The sequence below is a fragment of the Lepidochelys kempii genome, chromosome 22 (assembly GCF_965140265.1).
Source record: "Lepidochelys kempii isolate rLepKem1 chromosome 22, rLepKem1.hap2, whole genome shotgun sequence".
NCBI classification, from domain to species: domain Eukaryota; kingdom Metazoa; phylum Chordata; order Testudines; family Cheloniidae; genus Lepidochelys; species Lepidochelys kempii.
The window spans coordinates 12,168,856-12,191,185 of NC_133277.1; the positions used below are offsets into that span (position 1 = coordinate 12,168,856).

At 41.6% G+C, this 22,330-nt stretch overlaps 1 protein-coding gene across 13 annotated transcripts in view; it reads right to left on the minus strand.

Moving 5' to 3' along the window:
* The window catches only part of LOC140901770 (tubulin-specific chaperone cofactor E-like protein), a 118,204-nt gene that overhangs the window by 66,988 nt on the left and 28,886 nt on the right, over positions 1 to 22,330 (minus strand). For all 13 annotated transcript variants that reach the window (XM_073321237.1, XM_073321230.1, XM_073321236.1 and 10 more), the window contains 5 exons: positions 18,360 to 18,437; positions 13,376 to 13,440; positions 9,918 to 10,051; positions 7,844 to 8,131; positions 580 to 717 (listed from right to left, as the gene is read on the minus strand). In XM_073321237.1, coding sequence (XP_073177338.1) covers positions 580 to 717; positions 7,844 to 8,131; positions 9,918 to 10,051; positions 13,376 to 13,440; positions 18,360 to 18,437 — 703 coding nt within the window. The remainder of the gene's footprint in view (positions 1 to 579; positions 718 to 7,843; positions 8,132 to 9,917; positions 10,052 to 13,375; positions 13,441 to 18,359; positions 18,438 to 22,330) is intronic.

Here is a 22,330-nt window from a genome sequence, read left to right on the forward strand (position 1 = left end):
ATGCAAAGCCAAACAATTTTTGGAAGGAAGGAAGGAAGGAAGGAAAGAAAATGGGCATGCGAGTAGATGGATGGAGATGAATGGATGAGAGGTTTTTTTAATTAAAAAAAATGTTTCTTTTCAGCCAGCTCTTCATTTCACGTATTTTTAGCTACCTTTACAATGTTAGGTGTTTAACTTTTATCAAAAGGAGTAAAACACACAGTTTCCTTCTGCTCTTCATTTCATATCCCTTCTCTTTCCCCTTCAGTCTGGGAAGAAGAAAGAAAACCAGTACCACGTGACCAGCCAGGTCTCCTCCATTCACCAGCAAGTGCCCTGTGAACCAAATGATCTACAGACCCCGGACGGATCATCTCTGGGGAGTGAACCTGAGCTTTCTGGGTCTAAAAGCATGAACCTCGTGTGTTTAAGCTACACAACCTGGTCTAGCCACTAGAAGACAAAAGCCATGCTGTGTTAAGGCGGGTCACGACTTCACTAGATCATATTTCTCTGCTGACACTGTCAGAACAAGGACAGGTTGGAGGTTAGAGCATAAACAAAGATGATTGTGAAGATGCACAGCAGGAGCCTTACCTGGGCCATCACTCCACCTAGTCCAGTTAAAGGATCTCCCCCACTTGCTGTTCCAGTGGTCCACAGGATTTCTTCATAATTAAACATTGCAAATGTGGACACCCCATCTGAAATCAGGAGAGCTTGAAAGGTGTTCACCTGTTTAAAACAGAGACAGGCAAATTCACAAAGTGAGATTGCCCCTCCCGCATCTTTTGCGCCATTTTTCTGCGCTGCCTTCTTCTGCATCAATCCCATACGAAATGTAATAGGGAAGATTAATAATTAAACAGCAAAAGTTAAGCATGGTATAGGATGCTATCCAACAGCTGATTCAATCCCCCTTAACTGCATCCATAGCTTTCCAGAGCATGATTCCATCTGGGACACCATGGGAGACAGATTAAATCCGTGATCTATTTTAGCACCGATAGATGGCAGCATGAGAACAAGCACTGAGAAAGCAATCAGCTGGGCTTGGATTGCTACAACCTGTTATCTTAGCATTCTTCTATCTCAGCTTTATTCATCACAATGTTATCTTACTGGGTTACTTTCCCCATTTGGATGCTATAATAATATTAACAATGGCTTCTATAACAGTCAAAGTGTATTGTACCCAAGGAAATCTTGCTTTCTCAAGCTGCAGGAATCCCAGACCAATCTGCAAAAATTTATTGACAACTTTCACATTGTTTTTAAACAATTCTTCATTTTTTAACTATAAATGCTTCAGATAAATTCATTCAGCAACAAGCCAGCACCCCATACTAGGAGGTACGTTGTCATCTTCTAAAGAGGACATAAAATGAGCTCTTGACCATAGAATCCCAGAGCATTGTCCATAAAGCCCTATCCTACCTGGGTCCACATGAGCTAATCGTGCAACTGGATTTCCAGGGATGCAACATCTGCCCCTAAGAGCCCACTGGCAAATTCCACCTGAAGTAATTCAACTTTACCCATCTAAATTCCACCTGCATTTCCAATTGGATATGGTATCCTTCACTTCCTGTCCTAAACCATTCTACTTTGGTAACTCTATGCTGATTAACAGTCATGCTTTCCTCCCAAGAGTTGGCTGCATTTCAGTGGTGAGTGAAATTGACCATGTATGTTCCCTCACTTATTTTACAGGGATTCTGTGTGTCTAATTAACCAAGGTCTGGAAAAGTGATTTGAGATCTTTGCATGAAAAGTGGCTAAAGTATTGCACCATATCATCATGTAACGTTAAAAAGTCCAGATGACTCATGAAAACATACTGAGTCATCCAGAACCAGAGCCTCAACCGATGTGAGCTGATAGAGGTCCACTGAAATCTAGGTAGCTATGCCAGTTTACACAAGCAGAGGATCTGGCTCACTGTAAAAGGGAGCATGTCAAAGTGATATTGGTTTTGTAGAGACTTCTGATAGTCAATTCATGCCATTTTTATTTTTTGTTTAAAGTGAATCCATTGTTTAGACCATCATTTTAAAAAGAAGCCAGAGGCCCACATTCATTCTGGTTTATTATTAATTATTGTTATTATTATTTGTGTAGTAGTAGCTTCCAGCAGCCCCAGTAATAGACCAGGACCCCACCATGCTAGGCACTGTACAAGGAGAGAACCCAAAGGTGGTTTCTGCCCCAAAGAGTTTAAAGTCTAATTATAAGACAAGAGGCAACAGATGGTTGCAGACAGGCCGATGGAGGAGTACAAGGAAACAGTGAGACAGCACTGGTCAGCACGATAGGCTGTGGGATCAGAACACCAGTGGCCTAACCACTGTCATGAGTTTCATAGGCATCACAACAACGGAGAGTTTGAAGAAGGATAACGAGGCAGCTTTGCAGATGTGAATGGAGAGCTCCTCCCAGCCGGGAAGGGCAGAATGGGCGACTGCATGAAAATTTAACAAGTGTATGATGGAGGCTGGCACCATTGGCCAATCGGCGGTGGGAGTCGACACTTTGATAGTGAATGAGAGATGACAGGTAGGCAGGGGATACGCCTGGAATGGCGCTGAAGACGAAGACAAGCACTTTGTGTTTCATGTGATGGAGAAGGTCAAGCTACTGTCTTTAATGGCATTAGATCAGGGATAAAGCATGCCCAATAAATCTGAAAACCCACTCCAGAGTGGGAAAGAAACCCTTTTCTAACTTCAACTGACATTTTTACTGATTTTTTTTTTTTTATATATACTGACAGTCAATTTTTTTTAACCCAGCCAGTATATTTCCTGGTCTTTGCCAACTCAATTTCCAACACTGCAAGGTATGAAACTTAAAAGGCATAAAATCTATAGCCTGCAGTGCCTGTAGGAATGCAGAACATGATGGGGGAAAAAAATCTTCCTCTCAGGATGTGATTTTCCATTAAGTGCAGCCAGCTCCATAAAAGTGATATTCACCCCAGTGAGTCGTGAGGAGGCATGATCCAAAGCCCACTGAAGTCAATGAAAAGATCCCATTGACATCAGAGGACACTAGATCAGGACCTTAAGGTGTAGGTCTGCCTTAAAAGGGTTTACATAAAAATAGCACCTTTTTACCCAACCAGTTTACTCCCACTGGGTCCAATTGTGCCTCCAGGGAAATCAGTGTTAACGTTCCAGTTGATGTCAATGATTTGTGGGAGGTCATTGTCGTGCTCTACTGGCGTACTGTGTCTTCTTGTGGGTGTCACCCTTTAAGACAGACGTAGACAAATTGGAGGGAATCCAAAGGAGCGCAACAAAAACAATCAAAGCTTTAGAAAACCTGACTTATGAGGAAAGGTTAAGAAAGATGGGCCTGTTCAGTCTTGAGAAAAGAAGACTGGGGGGGGGGGGGGGTTGATAGTCTTCAAATATCACAAGGGCTGCTATGAAGGGGGATCAATTTTTCTCCATGCCTACTGGAAGTAGGGCAACACGTAATCGGCATAATCTGCAGCAAGGGAGATTTATGTTAGATAGTAGGAAAAAAATTCTACCTATAAGGATAGTTAAGCACTGGATCAGGTTCCCTAGGGAGGTTGTGGAATCCCCATCATTTTAAGAACAGGTTAGACAAATACTTGTCGGGGTGTTCTAGGTTTACTTGGTCCTGCCGGGGGGTTGAACTAGCTGACCCCTCGAGGTCTGTTCAAGCTCTACATTTCCGTGATTCAGGCTTGGCTCCCTGTGAGAATTCAGAGCCAGATCTGCTGGCTTTAGAAACAAAAATGAAGCTCCGACCTTGACAGCTGATCAGAGAGGGTGAAGGGTGCACCTGTGTGGCGCTCCACTCACGTCAATGGGGTTCTGAGGGCTGCAGGAGTCCACCCCTGCAAAGCCAGCAGAGCTAAGAGAGCGTGAGCTGGGCCCCATTCATTTCATACATTCTACCCAGATGACGAGGGCTGCTCCTGTGGCCTGTGACTCAAAAGATCTGGATCCAATTCCCAGCTGTGTCGCAGACTCCCTATGTGACCTTCAGCAAATCGCTGCAGAACTTCCCGCTTCTGGCAAGTGGGGATTAACAATCCTTCCTTTCTCCCACCCCTTGTCTGTCCTGTCTATATAGATTATAAACTCTGATGCAGAGGCTGGCTCTTACTAGTGGTATGTACAGCGCCTAGCACATGGGGCCCTGATTTTGGCTGAGGCCTCCAGGCACTGCCATGCTATTACTAAAATAATCAAACTAAAGTTCTAGTCAGTTAAACCTGTGCAAACCCACTGAAGATGAGGGCACACAGACGTCGCTGAGGTCCAGTGTGGCCAGAAGAACCCTTATCATCGGAAATGATGTACCCAGACAGAAAGTTCCCCATTTGAATCTCAGGACTGAAGTTTGCAGCACTAACTGGCAGGAGAAACCTCTTGTCAGTTGAGGATATTTGATCCAGAATCACAACAAACATGAAATTCCAGATAAAGTTGGGTGAAAAACTGGTTTTTCGATTCACTGGCAATCCTGAAAATCCCCTCCAGCCGCCCCCCCCCCCCGCCCCCAATTTTTTATTTCAGTTCAATCTGAAACCACGATTTTTCAAAATTTTTCATGAATCAAAAAATGGGGGCGGGGGGGAGGAAGGAATCATTTTTGGCTTGAACAAAACAGTTGCACTGAAAGGGAACAAAAATGTTTTGACTGCAATATTTTCAAACTTTTTTTTTTTTTAACAAAATGGAACAAAATTTCGAAATAAAACATCATTCGGAACCAAAATCAAAAGGTTTCATTTAGAAAATGTTGAAAGGAAACAATTCAATTGTGGGGTGGAGGTGGGGGGCAGAAGACAGGAGTTGACCAAAATAATTCGGCAAAATGAACACAAATTCTCAAAGCATTTCAGTGCCTCCCAATCTGCATTTTTGGCCGAAAAAGTTTTCAGCTGAAAATTTTGGCCTGTCTCTAATCCCTGATGCCATTTTTACTGAGTCACTCTTCAAACCAGGCATTAAGAAGGTTTTGCACAGGTTTTCTGCATTGGGGTGAATTTCACCTTCAAAAGTTGCATATTCTATTTTACAGGTAAATCAAACGCATTCTCTGATATTGTACAGGAAGGATGCTATATACCAAAATAAATTGCACTGTGTGCAATTTTCCCAGCAGTACAGGGATCTCAGTACTGCTTCTGGCTCAAAACACTTTGGAACTGTGTGTCAATGAGATTGGAAAAATGCATTAAATTTCAAACAACCCTAACAAATGGAAAGGAACAGGGTTCTTTGTCATAGCTGACTTCTTAAGAGATCAGACTCTTTTTGTTCATGGAATTAAAGAGCAGCTAATCCAGCCAAATCACTGGCAGGGTTTTATGACCAATTATGATACATCTTTTACTGCACTGATTGTCATTGTGATAATGCTGCCAATAATCATAGAATATCAGGGTTGGAAGGGACCTCAGGAGGTCATCTAGTCCAACCCCCTGCTCAAAGCAGGACCAATCCCCAATTTTTTGCCCCAGATCTCTAAATGGCCCCCTGAAGGATTGAACTCACAACCCTGGGTTTAGCACGCCAACGCTCAAACCACCGAGCTATCCCCTACCCCCGCCCCCCCCATCTTTTTGATTTCCTACATTTATTTGGGATTTCAAAGCAGCTGTTCGATTCGTTCTCCTGAAACGTCCTGACTGCTCGCTCTGATTAACATGGCATAGAAATAAATCCAGCCACAGCCACAATAAAAACCCATAAGTCCTTTGTGGCCCCAAAAAGGTCCCCATTTTCTGTCCCCAGTCACAGGTTTTTAAGAGAGCAGATTTCAGCCAAAGATTAATTTATTGTGGCTTCCTGGATATGACAGTTTTCTTAAGAAGCAGCTTCACTTCTGGAGCCCGTTAGGGAGAAGAGAACTTGCTTTGCCAAATTTTGAACCCAATGTGGCCTTGGACGTTTGATTCTAGCTGAAAAATTATTTGGCTCACTTTTAACTCAGGGTGGACGTGGGTGGGGGAGAAGCCGGGTGGGGGAGAGATTACAGAATCCAGTGAGGGGAAAAATAAGATGGACAATGGCAGTGAGTGGGAGAAAAAATTAGAATGAAAAGCTCAAGTCTCCCATCCTTCCTGCCCTCACAAGCCATTTGTTTCTTTCACCCCCCGTTGTACTTTGTCTTTTACTTACCCTAGAGGATCCACGTTGCTAGGTGCTGTATAGTCATTGAGTAAAATTACCAAAGAATTTACAACCCTATAGCTTGATCCTGCAATGCTCTCCATGCACACAGACTTTTCCTCCTACTCAGAGCCCCAGTGAAGTCAAAGGGGGCCCACCCATGCAGATCACATCTCGGAAGCAGGATATAAACCTGTAAATTCTTTGGGGCAGGGCCTATACTAAATGCCTGTACAGTGCCTGCCACTACGGGGACACTACTGTAATAAAAACATCTGTAGGCTCACCTGACACAAACATTCACATTCAAGATACTGTGCAGGGCTCTTGTTTGTGCCAGGGCAGCTGTTGGGAGGTGGATCTATACAGAACACAGGACTGAATACTACTGTTATGTTCATGGCGCACACACACAAAGATAAAAACATATATACTGTGCCTAGAAGGTTGCAGGGTAATGCTATTTTATTTCTTAGACTCCAGAACCCTAACACAAAACAACCCAAAACCAGCAAGAGACAAAGCAGGCTGCTCCCTTATACAAGGAACCACAATTCACCCCACCTTGTTCTAAGCCGTCTGTCTGCTGACTGACTCTGATCGCAGGCTTCCCTACAGAGCTCCCTAGCCTGAAAGCAGTTCAGGAAAACACTTACAAATGAAAGTGACAGCCAACAATTCCAATGCAGTTTTCAAATACCCCACACCTACAACTAGAAAAACTTGTCTTGAAATTGGAAAAACTAAAGGACAGGGGATTAGAGGCAACCTCTGAGAGTTTCACAGCCCCCCAAAGGGAACAAATGTATCCTGTCCCTATTTAAAGAAAAAGCCCTGAATCAGTGTTCAATTAATAAATATTTGGCCCTTCTTTATAAAGTGTGCAGAATCCAACCTCTGAAGCGCCTTGCAAAGCAGTTAAGTATGATTTCCATTTTACAGATGGGGAAACTGAGGTACAGAGAAGCTGAAGGGACTTGATCAAGGCCACACAGCAAGGCATGGATAAGAAAATAGACTCCACTCTCATATCTAATCAGTATGTAATAATAATAATTAGCTGTTACTGTAATATGAATAAAGTCCTCAAAAGAGACTGGAGCCCCACTGAGCTAGCTGCTGTACAAACACATGCTAAGAGACCATTAATCTTTCCTTTGATGAGTTCACAACATAACTGGACAAGACAGACTAAGGGTGGGAGAAAGGAAGGATTATTATCCTAATTTTACCAGTGGGGACCTGAGGGCCAGAGAGATTAAGCGACTTGCCCAAGGTCACCCAGGAAGTCAGTGGCAGAGCTGGGAATTGAACCCAGGTCTCTTGAGTCCTACTTCATCCATCTGCCCATTAACTCAGGCCATGTCTACAAGAGGAGTGCTTTACCAGTGTAGGAATGCCTGTTTACCACCTCAGCATAGCATGCCTGGTGTGGACAGGTTTTATTATCAGTATAGTGAAACCACTCCCGCCAAGAGAAAGAAGCTGTGCTGGTAGACGTTATACAGCATAACTGCACCTCCACTAGGGGTTTCTGATGGCACTGCTCTGTCGGTCAGGATCACACCCCTTCAAACTCCAGACCGACATCACTACGCTAAGGTCTATAGCGTGTAGACCTGACAGCCGCTATTCCTGCTTCAGAAAACAACACCTTTCTAATATTATCACACAAGCGAAGAGATTGAAACGTTTGCCCTTACAGGGGTCGTGCTGCTGCCTCCGTAGAAGGTGACCTCTTCCCAGGTGACGACAAAGAGCCAGATGGCTGAGAAAGAGGGCAAGTTTTTGAAGTACTTCCTGATGTCTTTGGAGACTTTCTTCAGCAGGGCGGGGTCCATGGTCTCCCTGTAGTAGATTTCTCCTCGGATTCCATTGTGAACGTCTGCCCAAAATGGAGCAATAAAGGCCCGGCCATCTGCAAGGGGGAAAGGCTCTGGGGTGAACTGGCTGACTTGCACATTGAAAGAAATCACGCCATTGTTGTTGACCTAGAAAAAGAGGAGAACGGTTTGATTTAAGCCAACCAAAGCCTTGGCTGCAAGCGGAGAACTGTCATCTTAAAATTATACCTGTGCTGATGGCGATTTTGGTGAAGGCTGGTTTATGCAATTATGTGATGGAAATAGGCCTATCCATCTAGGTACTTATAGGTCTCTCATTGCTCAAGCGAGCAAGGCCTGCGCTATGGAAGATCTTAAGCTGGGGCTAGGAAGACAGAGATCAGGAACTGCAGAGGGTACAACCCCACATAGATCAAACTCTGAAGGTTATTTAGCCGCAACAGTTCTTTGAGATGAGCCTCTCTGGATCCACATCATAGGAGAATTATTTACCAAGGAGATTTTGTGCCCGACGTAACTGGCCCCAGGTCACTGGGTGCATTCAGGTAAATCAAATCCTGAGCAAGCAGTGCTGCTGAGTCCTCGGTACTGGACTCATTTGACCCAAACACTTCCAGGGAGCTCAATATCTGTTATGTTAAGCACAAACCCGTCAGTGCCAGGTCTTCAGCACTACACTGGGGACACTGGTGTCAGAGAACCACAGAATCATAGACTATCAGGGTTGAAAGGGACCTCAGGAGGTCATCTAGTCCCACCCCCTGCTCAAAGCAGGACCAATCCCCAACTAAATCATCCCAGCCAGGGCTTTGTCAAGCCGGGCCTTAAAAACCTCTAAGGAAGGAGATTCCACCACCTCCCTTGATAACCCATTCCAGTGCTTCACCCCCCTCCTAGTGAAATAGTGTTGCCTAATATCCAACCTAGACCTCTCCCACAGCAACTTGAGACCATTGCTCCTTGTTCTGTCATCTGCCACCACTGAGCACAGCCGAGCTCCATCCTCTTTGGAACCCCCCTTCAGGTAGTGGAAGGCTGCTATCCAATCCCCCCCTCACTCTTCTCTTCTGCAGACTAAATAACCCCAGTTCCCTCAGCCTCTCCTCGTAAGTCATGTGACCCCAGCCCACATGCTGGACACCAGACAGTGGCAGCAAGTGGTTCTACTACAAGTGGGAATTGGCAAAGGCCACCTGAAATAAAAACTGAGATTATTATCCCGAGCCTCCAGGAAATGACTGTATTGTGCACGTGCTATGCATATATCACTGACGCGGGGAGAGCATGGGTCTTTATCCCCCTTGGAATGGCTGGTGCACCAAGGTCTCACGTTCAAATCCTGCTGTTGTGCCAGACAGGGTTGGCCTGGGCTGGGCTCAGCCCAATACCTGAATGGAAAATCCCTGAATTTGAGATCGGGATCAAATTTTGCTGACTCGGTCCCATCTTGAACACACTTTTGATGCAGCGAGATTAACCCTTTCTTAGCGCAGCCTGGCAGGTATCCTTCTCCCATGCCTGGCTTCCTGTGATGCCAATGGGAAGCAGCAGGACCAGCCCAGAACTTTCTCAGGCACCCACCAGAGGGTGGAAGGAATCCTTTCCCCCCCGCAGCTCTGTATGTTCTTGTTTCTTGTCATGCATCTGGAATAACGCTCATGACATCAAGGCCTTAGCTTTGGCATTTAATCACCTGCAAAGGTAATTTATTGCCTTTTATACTCCTTTCCCGTGAACATTATCCCATTAAATACACCTTTGACTTTTTTAATCATAAAACCTATCAGTTCATGAAATCTAAGAACTTGTCAGGTAGGTACTAATAAATCTTCCATGTCTTGAACACTGGGAGAGTGTGCTTCAAATGCAGCTACTAATGAGGGGGAAACGAGTAAAAAAGCAGCGTCTGCCACAGAGTTGCTCCTCCACTTACATAAATGCTCCTGTATGGGATTCCAAAGAAGATGAACGGGATGGACAGCTTAATCTCAGAGGAGCTTCCATCATCCACTTTGGGGGTTTTCGTATCATTTTGCCAGAACGGATACAAAATCTCCATGGACTGAGCTGGAAGAGGACAGTATAGTTATTATAATGATATAAGGACTGGTCCTGTTCCCACTGACTGCAATGGTACAGGATCAGACCCATAGCATCACACCTCCTGATGCTCTTTACATACTTTGTACTTCAGCCACTACTGAAATGCAGCCACCTCTGGGGTGGAGAATGGCAGCTGGTTAATGACATGCCCCAGTACTATGCAAGAGTTTAGAACAGGGGGTGAAAAAGAATAGTCTCTACAACTGCAGCTGCAGGAGGGATTTTGTATTGGTGGAACGTCGCTACCCAAACTGGAATTTGGCCAGGCATAAGATTTGATGTCACTTCCCTTGTATAAAAAGCTACAGGATCCTTCATGACCCCTAAACGGTCAAGGCCTCTGTTTTACATCGTATTTAGCATCTTCAGCAGGACAGTGTCTCCTAACACAATAGCTGGGGCATTAGTTCAGTGCTATCTCAGAGGGAAGAACAATAAGGAAGAGGGTCCAGTGGTTAGGATGCTAGCCTGCGACTCGGGAGACCAAGGGTTAATTCTCTGCTTCTCCCCAGACTTCCTTTGTGATCTTGGACAAGTTATTTAGCCTCTCTAGGCCTCAGTTTCTCACGTGTAAGATGGGGTTAACAGCACCACCCTGCCTCACAGGGGTGTGTAGGGAAAAATACATGAAAGATTGTGAGGAGCTTTGATATCACAGTAATGGGGGCCAGATACATACCTAAGATAGATGGATAATGACATCTGCTGAATTGACAGGTTTCAGAGTAACAGCCGTGTTAGTCTGTATTCGCAAAAAGAAAAGGAGTACTTGTGGCACCTTAGAGACTAACCAATTTATTTGAGCATGAGCTTTCGTGAGCTACAGCTCACTTCATCGGATGCACATCCGATGAAGTGAGCTGTAGCTCACGAAAGCTCATGCTCAAATAAATTGGTTAGTCTCTAAGGTGCCACAAGTACTCCTTTTCCATCTGCTGAATTAACACTCCTTCCTGTAGCACTCTGCCTTTTTCTTTGAGCTCTTCCATTCACATAGCAACCGGGCCTGGCCTTGCTTAGCTTATGAGAGGATACTAGGGGAAAGCCTGAGATGCTATTGCTAGGACAGTTTAATCAAAAATTTCCCACTGAAATCAGGTTTTCCATTAAATTAAACATTGCACAGAAAGTAGCTTCTTTTCCCCCTACATCTTTTGACGGAAAAAATTAAAAAACAGTTTTTAGCCAAAGATTGTTTTGTTGAAAAAGTTGAAATTTTCCACTGAAAATTTTGACAAAAACTAAGCATGCTCAGTGAATTTTTCCACAGGGAACAAACCCCATTTCCCACCTGCTCTAATTGCTAGGTCTACAATTGCGGATTATGCCTCTATAGAAAGAGCTATGCAGCCAATCCTGTGCCACTCGCAGACATCTGTTATAACAGAATTCTCCATTTATTTAGCCCTATGAGGTGATCTACCACAGAGGGAACACACATTTCCTTAGCTAGAAAAGAAATGGACTGTCCTCATTATATTCAATCAGTGCTGACCCAAAGAGCTAGACTCAAAACAATTTCATCTCTGTTTAAGTTGATTCAGGACATTCTTTTATCTTCTAGGTCCTAACCTGCAATTTCAGAGGCTGCTAGCTGACGGGTGATTGCTCTGAGCCTGGGTTTTAAAGATGCAGTGGGTTTTCTTCCCATTCCGTGCAAGTATAAGCTGTTCGATTATTGTACCTTTTAAGATGTCCTTCGCTAGAATCTGGTTTATAATAGGGACAACGGGAAGCCGACCCTTTTATGAAGGTTCTAACTGATACAGCTTTCTAGCTCAAAAGAAAAATACCTGTACTGAAAGTCTAAAAAGGGCTTTTTTTAAAAGTGTGTGTGTGTATATATATTAATTTTCATGCTGGAGAGAGTTTAAGTGGTGTGTGACAGAGTCCTGAATGTATGACTACACTTATATACATATTTTGTAAGGGCTATCGCAAATATCCTGTTGCCAGGTAGTAAAATAAGTCATTTCACAGCTGTAATGTATCCAGCAGGCTATTACATCTGAGGTCACAGCTATAAATTATAGATTTTTTTTTAAAAAAGGGTGATACTCAGCACAACCTTTTAAGCAATCACTTTTTAAGCACCAGCATTGGAGTCTAACTCTGCACGTATAGCCTCTCCTATCCAAGTATCCCAACAGGCTTGGCTAGCAAAGGAATCTAGCCTTAATGCCCTGAGCTTCAGGCAGATTATTATCCTCATTTTGCAGGTGGGGAAACTGAAGCACAGTGGTTAAATTATTTGCCCGTAGCCACACAAAGGAAACAGCAGGCATCAGTACCAAGATCTCAAGCCACATAGACCTAAACCTTAACCCCAAGACCAGGATATCTCCCCCAAAGAAATTAAATCAGTCGTGTAATGTGAATATGCTGAGTTAGCATGACAAAAAAACAAAAACAAACCCATCTACCCAAGACTGGCCTCAGTCCACTGTTCTTGACCCTCTTGAAATCAAATTTAAATTAAAAAAAAGAAAGCAACAAGAAATCTTCTGGAGATTTTCCTGTGCCTTTTACAAAACTACACAAGGAAAAAACAAAAACAAAACATGGATGGAAGTTTTGTAGAGTGAATGATCTTAATAAATGTTTCCTCAAAGCTGTATAAACCACAGGGAATATCAATGAGGATACACCTAAGACTTGGAGTTTGGATGACTCCACAAACCAAGTCAGAGCTCTAACAAAAGTAAATTAGCACACAGTTGTGTGGTAGCTTGACTTCTCCGCAGACTCTTTCTACCCACCTGCCTTTCATTCTGCATAAGTTTGTCTGGCAGGTGAACTGTCCAAACTCTAGAAATGTTTTAAAGTCCTGCTTTCATGACAATTGTGATATCATCCCATACTCCTGAATTCTGCATGAAGAGCTCAGAAATGTGCGGAGACTCTTTAGTCTGTTGATTATTTTGACTTCATATTTGAAACCGAAAGGGCAAGATGTAATTTGGCCTAGCTCCATTAATTTCAGTGGAACTATGACAATTTATATGAGTTGAGGATCTGTCCCTCGCTGTGAATAAATGTCAGCGATGCAAAATGATCATGTATATTTACCAGGCAAGGCACAAAAATCTACTTGTTTGCCCCTCGGTATTAGGACTTAAAAATAAATTACCCTGCTACTGTACTTGCTCTCAGACAAGTATCTGAGTAGAATTTTGCAAGGCTTTCTATGCACATGAAGTTTGCGTGTAGCAAATTTCTGAGGCAAGCACTTTCCTATTGTAAATGTAGAGTATCAGTATCCGAGGACCAAAAGTCAGAAATACTAACCTTGCTGCCGTACAATCATGAACACAAAGGCCACCCAGGTTCTAATGAGTGACGGATAATTCATCCTAAAAGGGGGGGAAAAAAAAAGTAACTAATCATCAATCCAAAACCAGATCTGCTAAGCAAATCTCAGGCTAATGGCTAATAGTGCCTTGAAATTGTGAGATTGCTCCAGAGATGCAGAAAATTGGGAAATGTAGGTCCTTACCCATGATCTAGCCCAAAAATGACAAGCTAGATAGCTAGTATAATGAAATCACTGATGATAAAACAACCTGCCCTCCAGGTATTCTCAGGGTATATGTACAGCATGATTTCAGGAATCAGAAATGAACCAGTATGTTGGAATTAATGAATAGCACCCAGCTCCCAGTGTGTCTTCAATCCCCCTATTAATCCAACACAATTCTTTGCTGATCTGCTTCATGTGAGGATATTACTGCAGGCTTTAAGATGAATAGCTTTTCATTGTAAGAAAATGAGAGCGAATTATAAACCGTAGTGTGTTTATATAGTTAGAAGACTTCAAATGTTGGTTTAACTAATCCTTTGTACTGGGTGGTAATACAATGATCACTTAACATTCTTGACAGGTGTGAAGGAAGCACAAATATTTACACAGCTTGACAACTTCCTTGCTATACAGAAATCAACTATATATAGAAGGGGGTGGAAATGCATCTGGGTAAATTAAAGAGAAATTTTGTGTGGTATTTTAATTTCTTTTATGCTTACTATAATTTGTTATATATTATTAATCAAAGAGGAAGTAGGACTACAGTAGCTGCTTTGATTTAATTACTTTATCATTTCTATTCATTAAACAGAGGGAAAGGTTTTTTATATACCATTTATATAAAACTACAGTGTATACACAATACACACAGTGAGTGAATGAAATATGTATGATCAGATTCAAGTATAAATTAGAGTGATCTATTTATACAGAGACAGAATAGTCACACTTCTATATTAAATATATATCTATTCACGCATTATATTACATCTATGACTGTACTCCAACATTATAGACATTACATCTCTATATAACAAAATACCTCTATAGATCTATTTATATAATGGAGTACACATATATAGCTATATCTATTTCTATCTATATAGATATAGATAGATAGATGTAACATATATATATATATAGCTAGATACATTGTCTGTATAGCTACATATTACTTACACTTGAATCCAATTATAATGATGTTTGAAGTAGTGAAACACCATATATAATCAAGTCGAATGACAGTTCCACACTTCTCCAATGCTTCTCAATGTGTCATTGCAATTAGATTGAAAAAATAAATCTTGTTTACAGCAAAGTTGTTCTGGAGTGAGAAAAATTAATTTAACTATGAAAGGGTTCCGCTGTATTCCTTACTGTAGAAAAGAAGCAAGTATCATGCTAGAATTTTATATAGATCTTAAATCTAAGTCACTGTGGATTCATTAATTGAGAACACACACAATGACTAGTGGAGAATATGAATGTATTACATTAAAACCTAGAAGATGTACCTCTGGGGAAGCATGACAGAAAATAAAAGAAACAATGCTTAATTTAGTACATCCCCTAAAAAAAAGAAAGCAATTTTTTTTAAAAGTATGAAAAAAATACCAACCTGTTTTGCAGAGAAGGGAAGAAATTAAGTCCGAAATTTTAAATTGAATCTTGGTAAACCGGGGGGAAATCTTATGTCAATGAAGAATACATTTCAGTGCTCTTTTACCAATTATTGCTGATGTCTGAAATGATGTCTCAATCTCTTTTGCTCTTTCAATTGAAAATTCAGTTTTTCTCTGTGTTGTTTTAGGGCCAGAATAGTGTTGAGTTGCAATCAAAACTTTTTGCTCTATTAATTAATGGTAAATTAATCTACAGCTCAGATTCTGGGCTGTAAAAGTGGAGAGGTTTCTTTCTGGCAGAAAAAAACCCTAATCCTTCAGGTAGAGTTAGATGGAAATGTCAGTAAGTTGGCGCTAGATTTGTGGCTGTTCTGATCAGAATCGCTTTTCACTTGGGAAGGAAAAAAACAACCCACAAAAGAAACAAGCCCCTTCCTCCTTTGTGCAAGTGGAAAAAAAGCTTCTATATAGTGTTACAGAATTAGCATTAAACAGCATAGGGATTAAAGCACTAAACAAAGTCAGAGCCCTTGAAATGTCCATGAAGATAATTTTCTATCAAAGTCTTGTTTGAATTTTCATAAACCAATTTAGTTCAGCTTTGGCCGAGAGGAAAATAAAAGCTATTTAAAGAAAAGTTCTTTCCAAATCTTCTTCAGAAGATTTTATTTTTACTCCTGATCCTACCACCCCTAGGAGGGAGTGGGATTGTCCTGGTTTTAAAATCTAAGGATTTTGGCAAAGATTAGTTAATATTTACATTGCAGCAGCATCTGGAAGCCAAGTATTTCAACACTTCATTGTGCTAGGTGCATTATGTGCACCATAAGTGAAGGTCTCTGGCCCAAACTGCTTATAGTCAAAGACCCTGATCCATGTCCCCAGTTGAAATCAATAGGACAAAAGGTAGTAAAAAAATTCAGCACATGTGTAGGTGTAGTGCAGGATTGGGGCCAATAAATCAAACAAGCGGGCTGAGTAGGAGGAATAAAAGGGGAATTTTTTTTTTTTTTTTAAAGGAAGATTTAGGTTTCAGTTCCACAAATACATCCCCATGCACTTAATTTCATGCATGTGCGTAGCCCCATTGATTTTAGTAGGGCTACTGGTGTGTAAAGCCAAACACGGGAGGAAACGTTTGCTGGATCAGGGCCTTAAAGTACGTTACCGACACAAACCTCCTACTTGTAAACCTGATTCCCAGTCTATTGAAGGGAAGAAAGCCCTCAAGGGGGAATCTAGGGCTAGATTCTTCTAATACTACCAGCCATTCAGTGCCTTTGGAGTCATTCCAAAGGCAAAAACAAAACAAGCCTCTCTCTCTCTCTTCAGAAGGCTCTTCACAGATTACCTGCAAAGGGAAAATAAACAGGGCTTGTACTCCTGTGTGCTGCTTTATGATGAATACCGAAAATCCGAATGTATCCTTTTCTCCTCTGATTGTTTTATGTTTAAAATTCAGCTTCTGTCTGACTCAGGAAGTTCTATGATGACTAGAGCTGCTTTGATTTTACAGCTTGCCTGACAATTTGGAGTGAACTTTCTATCTTCCAGATTTTGTTTTTTCTTTTGGGTCAGGGCCTACCATTTTGTTCTGCATTGTACCGTGCTGAGCACATTATGGCTAACCAAATAAGTAACAATATTTTACTTTCCCCACTGAGGCTCAAGACAAGCAAATCATTCAAAAGAGGTGGGCTAGAATTTCCAGAGGCTAGTCCTAAAGCAAGTGAGCGAAGGTCAAAATAACCACATAGATGGGAACCGGGTCAAATAATTTCCCCAAGTAAGGATTTGAACGAAGTCCAAAAAAGGTTTTCTGAAGCTGATGTTGGAGTCCGGTGGAAAGAGGATTTTTCCAGATAGTAATTTCCTCCAGGGAAGGTATCACCTGTCTCCCCATTATACCTCCCTTTATTGCTTACTGCAGGACTGCTGGCCTGGCCCAGCCCTGCTACCTTACAATTGCCGCCTGCACCTGTAGCCATTCCTCTACTGAGAGCTTTAACTCTCTCTGTGCTGCAGGAGAGGTTCCTGACTCAATTTCAAATCTGGTTGACAATTAAACCTAGACTTAGATCCAGGACGCACAGAAATTAAAGAACAAAAAAGACCCAGCAGATGGGTTTCCTTCAACTTTGCCAGTGCAGGATTGCTCCCTCCCCACTGTGAGAGTGTGCCATCTATTTTAATTGTAAATGGCATGCAATGGGGCTCCGGGAGACTACTCTGCAGGAGATAGATCTCTCTGTCAGGGAACATTTGCTACTATTCAGATTAAATTTTCCTTTTAATTTCATCTCATTATCCCATTTATCTCTATCACTCCCTTTGAATGGTTATAGACACTTCAGGTTGCTGTATGGCGGTTTCTTCCCAAAGGTTGGTGTGTACCTAAAGATATGTCTGCACTGCAATCACGGGCTGTGATTGTCATATAGACATTCCGGAGCTAGCTTTAACCTATCTAGCTCTGGAAATGCAGCAGTGAAGTTATGGCAGAGTGGGCTTCAGCACGGGATAGCTACCTGAGTGATTACCCAGGTGGGCTTATATAGCAGCACTAAAGTCCATGCTGCTACGACTTCATTGCTCTGGTACCCACAGTAGCTCGCTTAATGCTAGTTCTGGTACATCTACTTGAGCTGCAATCACACCGCATGATTGCAGTATAGACATACCCTCAATCTGGCTGCCAATGCTAGAGAGGACAATTTACTAATTTTGGTACCAGACATAAGAATTTAGTCACATGCTCTATACAAGAGAGAAAGACAAAGACAATGAGAGTAATTTTCCCTCACTTCTAGAGAAAGCGTGTTAAACCATAGAATTATCTGGATTATGCGATTTAATATGCTCAGATTCTTCAATACAGGTGAGATACAGCGTGCTGCATGTTGACCACAATACACAAAGGGGACTTGGGTGATGCATGGGAAATGGGGGTGATTAAACCTTAACCTCTAGGTTGCTTGTGGACACCTAGGGCTAGGTCAGCCTTGTTCTAAAGTTGTTAGCTGATCGTTGGTAGCACGTGTAGTAATAATATTTAGCTCTTTTATGCTATTTTCATCCGCAGATCTCAAAGCCCTTAAAAAGATGATTTACTCCAATTTTATAGATGGGGAAGCTAAGGCACAGAGGGGCAAAGTGACTTGCCCAAGGCCATTGAGCAAACCAGAGGAGGAGACACGAATCAAACCCCAAGTCTCCTGAGTCCCAATCCAGTGCTCTATCGCCTAGCCCCCCCCCCACTGCTTCCCAGTGAGTAAAATGAGTTGGGGGGTCTCAGCTCAGTCTCTAAAAGACAAGCATCCAATTTAGAAGAAAAAACCCGCACAACCTGTATAATGGTATGAGCCGTCTCATTCTACACGAGAAGTTCTTGTCGGACGTAGCACGGGAGGAAGTTGCTTTGTGTCTGAAACAATGGAACAATTCAAGGTCAGCAGGCAAACCAATATGTCCTTGAGAAAGGCTGTTAACAGCCAAAACATTAGATGTGCTGTTTATCTGTCCGAACACCGTTTAGCCCACGTGAATCTCCGGGTGTTGCATTACATGTTAAAGAAACACTATGGGATTAAGTCTTTCTTCACCTCCATGCAAACAGCGTGATGTTCCAAACCAAGTCAGAAGCCAAAGAAACAATTTTATACTTTTAAAATCAATTTCACGTTCCATTTTTATTTCAAGTATTAGCTCCAAGCTATTTACAAATAGCCAAAAAATATGAAATCCAATAACCTGACCTTAATTTTAGTGCTTCTGTCTTTGCGGATAAAACTCATTTAACTTGAATGGCAGTGTGGTGAGTGGGTTGAGGAAGGGGCTGATGCACGGGCTTTATTCCCACTTGTGCCACAACTGTAACACCCTAAGGCAATTTTGTTCAGCGGAGAAATAAGTACAGAAGCTTTGAGACTTTATAAAGCACAGTAAGAATCTTCAATAGAAAATGCTCTATTAGGCCATCGCTATAGTACCTATTGCTGTGATATTCACGATTGTATTAAAGGTATTATCACTAGAGTTTACGTTAACCTAGGTATATGGGACTAGGCTTTATATTGAAGTAGTAAATTATTTTGCATAGGTGCTTGGAGCTTGGTGGATGCAGGGAGGAAAAAGGGATGAAGAGATAAGAGCTTAAGGGTAGATTTTCCAAAGCACTTAGCCTTGGTCCAACTCTGCTCTCACTCAAGTCTATGGGAGCGTTACCATTGACTTTAATGGGAGCAGAATTAGGTCAACACTAAAAGCTTTTCAAAATCCAACTCTAAAGCTGTGGGCTCCTGCTGACTTTATACCTGTGCTTAAGATAATGGCATGGGAACATTGAGCACTGACAATTCAAAATCACTTTCAACCCGTCTCAACAATAGGAATCTTTCAGGAGCAAGACAATGTGCATTAGCTTTTGGAGACACAAGCTGCCTTAACAGATATTTATTGCACCAAGGAACTGATATTCTAACTATCCCAAAGGCAGAGGGGAAAGTATGCATGGGGTAGGGGGTACAGGAGAAGTTTTGCTATAAGAAACAAATGAGAAAGTTGTCAAGAAACCCCCTGGACACTTTTTTTGTGTGCGCAAAAGTTCAAATAAGTTTATTGAAATGATCAAACCAATTACCTAATCGATATGCGTTCCTCAGCAAACTCTGCCATTGAACCAAAAGGAGATTTTTGGAACAGGAAGCACATTCCCCCTGACTCCAGTACCCAGGAGAGAAACCAGAAAACAGAAGAAAAGGGAGACTTGGAGCATACTTTTTCTTGCTAAAGATTACACAGTTTTACAAATAGTGCTAAGAATAGACCTTCACGTTTAAATTATATTCAAAAAAGGAAAAACAAAAGAATTTCCAGTAACTTCAGTAGACAAATCAGTGAGGCAGAAGGTTGAGAAATGGCTGCCTACCTTCTCCATGTAATGGAGAGGGAGTTTGCTTGAACGTCTACAAAAAAAACCAACAGCCAAATTATGATGGCGCATGTACTGAGAATACACACCACAGCTTCTGGGATGCTTTGCATTTTCAGATCTGTACATGGACAAAACCAAAAGCATGTCATTTACAAGCACAAATGGCAACTGATGGAGGAACAATTTTGTACTTGGAATCTTTAGGGTCCAATCTACTGCGAACAAAGAAACGGGTCACACTGTAGAGCAAAGACTATGGGTATGTCTATACTACATACGTTGACGGAAGGGGTTTTTCCATCAATGTAATTAAGCCACCTGAGAGGCGGTGTTAGGTTGACAGAAGAACTTGTCTGTTGACCTAGCTGCATCTACACTGCTGGTTAGGCAGAAAGGCACTCAGGGTGGGAAATTGTTCACAGCCCTGAGCAATGTAGATAGGTCAATCTAATTTTTAAGTGTAGACCAGCCTATGATTACGTTTGTTAGTGGTTTCCCAAGATCATGCTGTATATTGGGCCTAACTGTCCACCCAGGGTACATACTTAACTCCCATGAGGGTTAATAGCAGTTTCTAACACACACATGGATGCATCCTTTGTTACAACTGTACATCCCATACATTTGCTGTTTTAAGCAATCTAGCTGTACCATCTGGTCACATCGTGGATATTCAAGACACACACAAATCAGAAAGCAAAATGTCACAGTATCTAACCTCATTATACAAAGCTGTGTAATGTTCTGATTTGTAATTCCCACCTAGTTCCCTATAAACTAGGTAGTTAGAAAATCCACTCTATGTAAAGGCTTATGTGCATGAAGTAACATCAATAACAAAACAATAGCTGGCAAAAGTAGCACTTGGTTAAAGGACGCAGGAGGGGTTTTTTGTGTGTTTTTTTTTTTTAAATAAAAACATAACTGGACCATTTATTGAACTGGCAATGTCTACAAATACAGAGCATTTCGGCATTCTGCACCATTAGGCATCAACTAGAATTAGGTGAAAATTTCTGCAATTTTATTCCCTTACAATTTTAGGTTTCCAAAATTCTATGAAATTGCTCAGAAGCAACCTCATTTTAAATAGGAATATTGTGCGAAAATAGGACCCAATTTCCAATGGGCAATACAATTGGAAGATGATCAAATTTTGAGCATTTTGAATTTTGTGCGATTCCCGCCCCTGCATTCAAGGGCTGAGCATCTGGATGTGTAAAACATTCCCTTTTTTGGAGTGGCCTTTTTTCTTACTCAGCTGAAGTCTACTGAAATTTTTCTACAAAATGCATAGTCTGCTGCCTGGACAGACTGTGAATGGTTCTATAACACTGGCTAGAGACAGCCTGTTCCCCAGAGTGGTGAAATTGCAGTGTCTGTGCGGTGGCTTTTGCAAACCTGGGCGGATCATTGATCTGGTTTATATGATAGTGCTAAATCTCATACCTGTGAAGAAGGCGTTATCCTTGTTCACTAAAAACCCTTGTTTTTCTATTCAGTTTTCCCATTCCTACCAGGTCCATCGTAAAAATAACATTTAACTGTTGTTCAGAGACAACATGGTGAGAGCACCAATTTTGTTTCTGGATATAATCAAAACTTTTCACAGGCAAAGAAACTTACAAGCACATACTTGGCCTTTTGTAAGATCCCATCGAATGTTTTAATTGACTTTATTTCCTTCTCTAAAACCAAGATATTTAATTGTGCTAAAACAGTTGGTCAATAATTACAGTGTCTCGTTAATACCAGTTACAATGCCATAAATATACCCAAGATAGGTGATTACCGTTCTATAGAATTAGATCAGATATTCCTTTGTATCTGCATCAGTCACATAACCTGCACAAGCTTATGACTGATGGGCAACATACTCATACAGTAAGTCAACAGGAGAAATAAGCTTCTAATATTAAACAACCATATCTTCATAAAACTTTGTTTTATAATAAAATATCTTATTAAACACAACTTCTTCTATGTGTATGTATGTATATATCATACATGTGTTGGCTTGGCGTTCCATTGCAGGGCAGCAAATGGATTTACTGCCCAAATGGGCAGAAAATACATCCTCAGTTATGCTATAGCTTATAAAGCACATTCTGCAACAAGAGTCCTTAAAAGTAAAACTTTATATTACACTGTCACCATTTCATGGTTCTTTATTCTTATTGGATCAAGTCAGGTCATGTGGATTCCATGTTAAACATGCAAGCCTTGGTCTGTTTTATATTGCTCATCTTGATGTTCCCAGGAGATCAACTCTTACAGCAGAAGACCAGGCACAAATAATTAACTTATCTTGAAACCTCTTATTTCTACGTTTACTCTAGATGTGGAACCAGTCTCAGCTGAATAGTTCCTGGACACTGAATCTG